At 37.7% G+C, this 9500-nt stretch overlaps 1 protein-coding gene across 1 annotated transcript; it reads left to right on the forward strand.

Annotated features, from left to right (window-relative positions):
* The first annotated feature begins 1180 nt into the window (after positions 1-1180).
* Positions 1181-9237, forward strand: dhrs3b (dehydrogenase/reductase (SDR family) member 3b). The gene is made up of 6 exons (XM_044121505.1): positions 1181-1904; positions 5602-5745; positions 5875-5994; positions 6407-6645; positions 6744-6869; positions 6995-9237. The coding sequence occupies exons 1-6, from the start codon at positions 1710-1712 to the stop codon at positions 7077-7079; spliced, it is 909 nt and encodes a 302-aa protein (XP_043977440.1). The 5' UTR covers positions 1181-1709; the 3' UTR covers positions 7080-9237.
* The last annotated feature ends 263 nt before the right edge of the window (positions 9238-9500 follow it).

Consider the following 9500-nt stretch of genomic DNA (forward strand, 5'->3'; position numbering starts at 1 on the left):
CTAGCAGGAGATTCACCCTCCTGCTAGAGGGTGAATCTCCATGTCAGTGTTAGTCTTTTGTAGTTTCTCAGGTTTTCTTGCAGGGCTGCCCTGTATTTAGCCTTTCCACATGCTAGGGAAGAAACTCTTCCCCAGCATATGGTACTGGTGTCACCATGTGTCACCATAAGGATGTTGTGTTCAGAGTCATGTGCAATGCTACAAATAGGATTCTGCACATATGTCTTAGTCTTAGATTGTTTTCTTTTGGCTTTCTGGTGGCCACTTGCCCATGAACTTCAGATTAGTGGAGTAAATGACAAATAGTTGAATTGTTGACAGATTCCATGGGACCATTTCTTACTTCTAAAATTGTTATCCACTTCTGCCTCTCAGTTGCCATATTTTTTCAGGTTAGCAGTTGTGACATACTCCTATTTTTAGATGATGGAATGAACAGTATTCTGTCAGATGATCATAGCTTGGGTAGTAGTTTTAAAACGTAGCTCTGATTTACATTGATTCACAATACCATGCTTGATCTTTGCTAGGGTTCTATTTTTTTCTGGCCATCACAAAACATATGTATGAGATTAAGTATCACACTAGTGGGTTTTATTCACTCATTAGTAGATTTCTGAAGGGAGTTTGTGGTACAGGAATTCAAAGGATTTCAAATCAAAAACAAGACGGGAAATGGGGGTTTATTTTTTGTTATTTATTTATTTATTTATTTATTTTTAAATAAGTATTTTCCTTCCAATTCACAGATAAGCATCAACATAAGAGAGCCTTAAAAATACTCACTGCTTTCTTATGGCTATGTTTGTTTGCACGTCACTGATTCACTATTTGCTTGCTTAGTTGTTAAGCTTAATTAATTGGGGGTAATTGGTTGATTTATGGTGTAATTGCCCAGCTACTTTTCGGACATTGTCTAAAACTCCCTCAAACTTTTTTACCCAGTGATTTTTGTATTGTCTTACTGCTGTTGAGCGATTGCAACACTTGTATAATCCTGTTACTTATGCAATGAGGTTAAATTCAGGTCAACGGGATTACGACGTTAAATTTTCCCAAAGCAGACTGAGCACCCACCTGGGACGCACAGGGGGTTACCGCTGGAGGGGGGAGCGGGACCACAGATCGAGTACCAGCGCTGCTGTAGACATATAAAGGGGGTGGAGAAGATGCAAGTACGCAAGCAGTCAGGGCAGACGGGCACTGGAGCAAAATATTCATCCACACTTAACATATCAATCAGGATTAATACCCTTACAATCCGCCCCTCTAGGTTCACCAGGACTTTCCACTAGTGAAAATATCTCAAAGTCTAGGAAGAGGGGGTAATATATAAAGCAGGACAGGAGAGGAACACAACACCAAAGACCGCGGCGGTTTCAGTAGCGCACAACAACACACTGCGTCGCTTGGATTTGTCTTTCACGCTTCTGCCTCTCACTCGGTGGCTGACAAGCAAAGATGAGTGATTACTCAGACTTTTTAAGAGCCTGATGCCCTTCGAGGATGTCAAAGCGCTCAAAACAAACGCACTTTTGGGTTTCATTATTTAACATCCCGCGTCCGATTTGCTTATGAAAATCTTTCTGAGGCTGTAGATAAAATATATATCTATATATATTTGCAGATATCTCCCGCGGCGCACTGTTTGGAGGACATTAGAGCTAGTCAGTGTATTACTTGTCTGCTGTCTGTGACCACTTTCCGAGATGGAGCTGAAAAGCGCATTTCGTATGCTTTTCTTCCCGATCCAAATGTTCTATCACATAGTCCGGGCAAGTTTGTTGTCGCTGTTGCCAAGCAGCAAGAAGGACTTAAGTAAGGAGGTGGTATTGATCACTGGTGGAGGTCGAGGGATTGGACGTCACCTGGCCAAGGAGTTCGCAAAGCAAGGAGCCAAAAAGGTAAAATAATTAGACAACATAATGCATACATTTTGTCATACTGCTTTTTAAATTTTGCAAGGTGGTGTTGGGGAATGGTTTGTGCCCAAAAGTTCTGCATAACTCCGTGAGCTATTCATAGCCATAACAGATCAGTGACCTGTTATACTTTTTTTTCTATTTGTGAAATTTCATCTGCTGAAAATATCCACATATCCAAGCAAAAGTTAATTCTGTTACATGCATTATTGAAGCAGTTCCTGCAGATTAGAAAATGGCTTTATAAGCATTTTTAATTTGTCTCTTGTGAGTTAATACTTAGTACAATTCTGGCACATTGGGACACCATGAGAGATGCTTTAGAACAGTCCAATTTCTAGAGGAAATAGGTGGGCATATATATATATATATATATATATATATATATATATATATATATATATATATATATATATATATATATATATATATATATATATATATATATATATATATATATATATATATATATATATATATATATATATATAAGTGACCTGTTGGAGGTCATGTGAGGGTCATGTTTATTATAAATTTATGTTCTTCAGTAGTAATGAAGCCCATTTTTGCCCTCTCAACCAAAAGCTCCTATCCTCTGTCAATCTTAACCAAAATGCTTTTCTGACTGCTTTATGCTAAGGATGACAATCCGCCAGTGGTATGTCTACTAATCTTGAAGCTAAACATTGCAGAGCCAAGTACTTGAAAATTACTGTTGTCGCTTTAATAGGGTTGTGTTAATGGAGAAGCTCTTTTTGATCACCTCAGATGCTCGCCTCCATTACACATGGGTTAAAATGTTGTAATTTCAACCCACATTGAGCAGACCAATTGAAAGTTGATGACTGTAATCATCTATATATGTGTGACACAGGCATTGCAGCTCAAATTATCTTTTGAAACATAATTGTACCAGCTTGAAGACATTGCTGAAAGTTCACTGAAACATTAACTGTTTACCTGCATCTTTTGATGCCACATCCTAGGGGAATGAGCAGGAAGAAAGCAGTTGATTTTAAAAGCATTTCTTTGGAGTTGCACAACAAAGGATGTCACTATGCTTTTCAGCATCTCATTGTTGACTATTATCAAGGTGTGAGGTCTTTGAAAACAACACCTTTGGTAATGTCTGTAACAATTGCTCTGTGGATAAAGAGATGCTAGAAGGAAATAGGTGGGCAATTATGGATATGGCTGACCTATGTGAACTTTGCACTCACCATAGGTGTCAGCCCCATTGTGACTGGAAGTCAAAAATCCCTGATTTGCTTTGTTTGATGTAGGCTAAGATAACTGTAAGAATTTACCAAAATGAAGAGTGGTAGATTCAGCTGTGAACTAGTTGACATATGTTGGATGTATTGCAAAGGGAAACTCGTGTTTGCAAGGAAGTTTGTAGAAAAGATTTCAAGAAAGTCAAAGTATAGACACATTTAAAAAGTACATTTCTTCAAATATCCTTTTTGAAACTAACTTTAGAAAGAAAAGTAGTTGTCAATAACACAAGTAAACCTTCATGTGGAAGGTGAACCAAAGCAATACACAGACAACAGGTCTGTGTGGTTGTGCTTGTGTTGTGCTTGAGGCGGGAAGCACACCACTCCCAGCTGGGTATTGCCCTGCAACTGACCTTGCTGTCTCTGCAGTAATTAGACAGCGGCAGGCGACTGCCTCCTGAACTCCTGCTGCCCCCTCTGTGTGCCGCCTCTCTGCTGGCTCATACAATGGGTGTGAAAAGGAGGGTTCATACCCACCCATACATTGAGACTTGGGAGATAAAGTATCACTGTAATTCAGCTGAAGCAACTCAGTACACAGAGAGTTGTGCCTCAGTCTGTATCGAGTGACGTGCTCTATCTCTGTCAAGAATTTCTTTCAAGCTTTACCACATTAATTTGTTGATTAGAGAGCTTTTACTTGATTCGTGTGTTGACATTGTGTCTTGTTAGGCATGCCTTGTTGGAGCAATCAGCGGTTTATCACCAAAGAAGACTGCCTTTGCAAGAACAATTATAAACAGTGTTCTATTCGGATATCAATTTGGCCAATGTGTGCTTGCTCTGATTGTCCTGTGTGCTTTGACGGGTGATAAACTGATAAATTAAATAATGTTTTAACAGGAGAACACGGTTTTAAGTGTCAAGTTTTAATGAGAACTGTCAACTTTATTTGTCTTGCTCAAATCCTATTAAAAGCTTTAAATTATTTATCAAGACCTGTCTTCCTTCAGTGACTACTTAAATGGCCTTGCAAATGAAGCAAACAAACAAAACCCCAATCAAACGAGAGCTGTTTTCAGGAGGCAAACTCCTGATTGCCAACAGTTCTGATAAGGAATTTAAGAGCACATTGAAGACTGTAATCGGTGGTGCCCCTAAACTATATTGCTTAAATATTTGTTTATGATAATCTACCGTGTTCACCATTAACCAGAACACTGCCAAAGAGAATCATAATGTGAAAAGACTGGATCTGAAGATCTTCCATTGTTTTCTGACAATGCTATATTTGGTTCCGTTCCAATTGAGTTTATTTATTCAGCACTAATTCACAACAAATGCCATCTCAAGGTACTTTACAAGGCAGTTAGATCCTATCTACATGCAGAACTATATGATCAGTTATTCCAAACATATGGAATTATTAAAACTTAATTACATACTTTCAGGTTCAATCATAGTTATAATATAAAGCAGTCAATTTCAAATTATAATGCCAGTTGGCAAAATATTAACTAAGACACCTTAGTTGATTGTATGGAGTCACTGACTTTGATTTGCCTCTACAAATAGCAGACCTCCAGATTGTGCAGTCATATATTTATAACACAGACTCTGTAAAGAAAATATCCAGTTTCTACAAAATTCTCAAGTATAACTTCTGTAATTACATATTTTAGAATCATATCTCAAAGTCAATGTAAATTCCCACATACCAACTGATTAAATGGGTGTTTACAAATGAACATTGGCAAAATAATATGAGATTCCAGGCTGAACATTGGGCCAAGAAGTAGCCTTGCTGACTACACGCTTCCTGACTTAAATATGCAAGATCACTTTACTGCCCAGTGCTATCCTCGCAGTCATGGGCAACCAGCCAACGCCTACACTGACATCCTCAGCTCTTCACACACACATTGTCTTCGGACTCCCTTACCAGGAATGACAAGGCTCATCTGCCCAACAAGCTGTGTAATCTCTCTGAGAATTTGTATTTAAGAGATAAGGATGGCTGACCCCGTGATTTCATTACCTTTCCCTGACCCCAAAGACTGACGGATCTAATTGCCCAATCACTGGGTCCCCCTCCTTCCCATCCCCATCCAACACCAAGTTCCCTGCTCAAATGACCAGCGTTCATTTAGTGTACGGGTGGATGAAGAGACAGTTCATTCACAGCAGCCTCGAAGCCTTTAATCTTCTACGAAGACTATTTGTTTGAGTAAAAATGGCCTCTTTGTTCTATAAATGAAAAGAGCAACATGTCTTATTGCCAGAAAGTTGCATAAAAGATGTCATGTTCAGTCAAACAAATAAAGAATAAGTAAATCCCCTTATTACCCTCTCACATAATATAAAGGTCACATAAGAGTGCACTTAGTTTGTGTTGTGCTCAGTTTCTTTGCAGAACTTCTGTTTATTTGTCTCTAATCTTTAAAAATCTTGCTGCTTATCAGGTGATCCTTTGGGGCAGAACAGAGAAGTGTTTAAAAGAGACAGTTGAAGAAATCTCCCTCTCTGGATCAGAATGCTGTTACTTTGTATGTGATGTGGCCAATCGGGACGAAGTGTACAAACAAGCCAAGGTGGTGAGAGAGAAGGTAAACTGTCCGAAGTACTGCAAAGCTACAAGCAGAGGCAATTCTATCCCCCTTTAAAATATCTTCTTGCTTTCCAGCATTTTATTTAAATTTTAATGTCCATGGTATCTTGTGCTTTTTTTATCCAAGGTTGGAGATGTTACAATATTAGTGAACAATGCAGCTGTAGTGCATGGGAAAAGTCTGATGGACAGCGATGATGATGCTCTTCTAAAAAGTCAACATATCAACACCTTGGGACAGTTCTGGGTAAGCCTTTCACAAGTCAAAACAGAGACTGTTTGCCTGCACAATTAGGGGAATTCCTTCTGGTGGATTATCCTTACCTTTATGTCTTGATCATAGTATGAAAGTGTATACAGAAGGCACCCCGGACATGTCAGTCATGACTGCTATTATGGCAGGTTAAGTGAAGAATTTCCAAATTGCCTCTCAGTCTCTGACACATAGGAGGGGTTTTGAAACTCTCTGCATTTTTTTCTGTATTAAGATCAAAGGACCTTGTCATAAGGAGACACAAACAGAATTATCAGCTAAATGTAATAGGAAATATAATATGTAATGACGCTGCAGACAGTTTATCATGTTGGTTCTGTTCTTCATTCCTCTTCCTGCATTTGTTTTCTTTCCTTCTTTCTCTATTTTTATGTTAATGCTTTAGACAACAAAGGCTTTCCTGCCTCGAATGCTGGAACTACGACACGGCCATGTAGTGTGCATTAACTCCATCCTGTCCCAGTCCCCAATCCCTGGGGCCATAGACTATTGCACCTCTAAAGCCTCATCACTGGCCTTCATGGAGAGTTTGACACTTGGCCTATTGGACTGTCCCGGTGTCGGCTGCACCACTGTGCTTCCTTTCCACACTAACACAGAGATGTTTCGGGGTATGAGAGTCAGGTTGGTAGACACTCGAATCTATGTAACCAGATAAAAAAGTTATTCATTTGATAAGATTGCTCCATTTATCTACAAATATTACATTTATTATTTTCTAGGTTTCCTCAGCTCTTTCCACCACTTAAGCCTGAAGTAGTTGCCCAGAAGACCGTTGATGCTGTCAGAACTGACAAGGTCATCCTTTACTTGCCCTGGACAATGCACGCCCTTGTTATACTTAAAAGGTAAAACAAATTCTCTTTTTATATTTTCTGTTCTTTTCATTTGATCTGTTTTTTTTAAAAACATTTTCACCTTAAGTTATGCCTTTTATTGAAAGCTTTGTCCCTTGTCTCTCCAAACTCTCCAGCTTCATGCCACAAGTTGCCCTTGAGGAAATCCACAGGTTCTCTGGAAGTTATACCTGCATGAATACATTCAAAGGAAGGACATAAATTGCACACATCTCGAGAGACTTTGTGTTGAAATAAAGGAAATGTGGACCTTAAAGTAATCAAAGGTGGAGGATTTCTTTTGAAATTGAAGATGAACACTTAAGGAACATAAAAAGTTGCTGCTTCTGCACGTAGAAGTAAGCGGTAAACTACATGAAACACCTGCTTGTGTGTACATGTATAAAGCAGAATCCATGCATAATTCTGTACAAGCTGTTATTCTGGGAAGGTTTTTGTGACACATTTTCTATTTTTAAAATTTTTGATTCCTTTTTAATGGGTCTTAAGGAAAACAAAGTAATAAAACTGAGTTTTAGAAATAAAATGTATTTTATGTTTAAAATGAAAATGGCAAAACACCAAGTATCCACGCAGTATTGTATGTCTGGGTTGTGACTCTCAAAGTGTGATAGCAGTTGAATTTATTCTGAGCACAAGACAGTGTCAAAGATGTCGAAAACATAAAACATTGGGAGGCACATGAGGCGTGCTCTTGTTTGGTCTCAGCTTTCAGAAAACATTGTAAAGGTAATGCAATTCAAATTGAAAAATAATGAACCCAAATCAGATCAGTTTGGCCCTCCACATGTGGGTAAAATGGTTTTGCACAAAATTCAATTAATACGGACAGGCAGTGAGACCACTGAAGTTATTGCACCCAGCAGTTATCATGAGGCTTTTATTATCCAACAAAAATGAATTTTATTTATTTAAGGGGAAGATGGTAATATATCAAATTCGATTTAACCAGTTTGACTCGTACCCAGTCAATGTTAAGATGTCTGGAAATATGGCACATTTGTGTTTGCACATCAAACAAACCCCCAGAGGCATGTATAATAAAAGAATGGAGCAATGTGGGCTCTCGTTTTTATGTGAATCTGAGCACATTCAAATACTGTAATGCAAAACATGTGGAAAGAAGAATAACGCAGTAGATGAGATTTGACTAAATTCTCAATTACTTTTATAATCAACGTGTCTTTTTGGGTTTTTTTCAAACTGAAGAATAAAATTAGGAGTTGAGCTTGGTAGAGCAATGAGCAATCTTTAGTCTTAAAGTTAAACAGAGCCTGCATGTTCTATAAATCTTCAAGGGTCTTGGAATTAAACACTGCATTGACTCACAAGTGCCTTAAACCACATTTGAGTAAATGACCATTGATTCTATCTAAGGAGGCTGTGAAATAAAGAGCCAGTAAACAAGTTAACTCCAGCATGTTAGATGAATACTTTGACATTTTGGTAAATGTGCTGATTAACTTCCATGCCTAAGGTTATAAGTGAATATCAATGCTGCTCTCATGTTTCTCCCATAACTGAGAAGTTAATTATCTCACTGTAGCATTGTGGGGGTGGGGTCTGTGCTAACCTGGCCTTTTCCAGAAGGAAATAATCTGCCTACTGAAAGTGATATTGATTACTTTATCTAAATCTTAGCAAGATAGTGTGAGAAGTCCACTGTATCTTCCTACTTTCTTAATTAATTTGCATTGAGGGCAAAATACCATCTCAAGCACTTCACTGTGTCCTGGCAGACAGGCTTGGGGGAAGGCCCAGAGATAATAAGTTTGATTTATTTTCTGCTCTCTCAACATTTCATGTCACTCTTTTTAGTCAATTTGGCATTTACTGCAAACGAAATTTTAAGCATGGTAACATAAAAGTAGCTATCATCATTTGTTTTTGATTTGTTTACACTGAAGGTATTTTCATAGTAGATGTAAAAGGGAGTTAAGTTCCCTTTCTTCCCCCAAAAGGGAAAGCCTTTTAAATTAATGAGCATCATTACGTTTTATGCTTTCCATTTTCTTTTACATCAGAACTAAAACAAAGTAAATCTGACTTTGTTAATATTTTATGAGATATTAAGATATTATGATGAGATTTTTAAGATATTAAAAATATCTTAAAGAAATCTGCATTAAGAGTAAGCTGCACCTTTTTAAATGAATTTTGTTGAGCTCAGGTTTTTTTTAAAACTGAAAGTCTTCTTCTGCCATCTTCATAACTTATTCTTAAAAAACCACAAACTATCAAAAACTAAGCACCATATGACAATAAATCTGCTAGATGTTATGTGCATTACATATGTGCATCGTATTTCTGAGAACTGCTGGCATGAGTTATTTTTTAATAAAGTTTGTTGCCAAACATATTTACAGACTCTTCACCTTTTGTTGCATTGCAACCAGAAACTAATGTACATTGTGTTGGCTCATTTTGTGGTGAGCCAACACAAAAAATTTGCATAATTCTGTAAAAATTATGCAAAGTATTAAGCTTCCTTGGATCAATAGGTTTTACATCCTATGCTTGCCATTACAGCAGTAAGTCTTTTCAGATATATTTCTACTTGCTTTGCCCAGGTATAAAGTGACACTTTTTCCATTCTTCTTTGAAAAGCAACTCAAGCCTAGT

This window comes from Gambusia affinis, linkage group LG07 (assembly GCF_019740435.1).
Source record: "Gambusia affinis linkage group LG07, SWU_Gaff_1.0, whole genome shotgun sequence".
Classification (NCBI taxonomy): Eukaryota; Metazoa; Chordata; class Actinopteri; order Cyprinodontiformes; family Poeciliidae; genus Gambusia; species Gambusia affinis.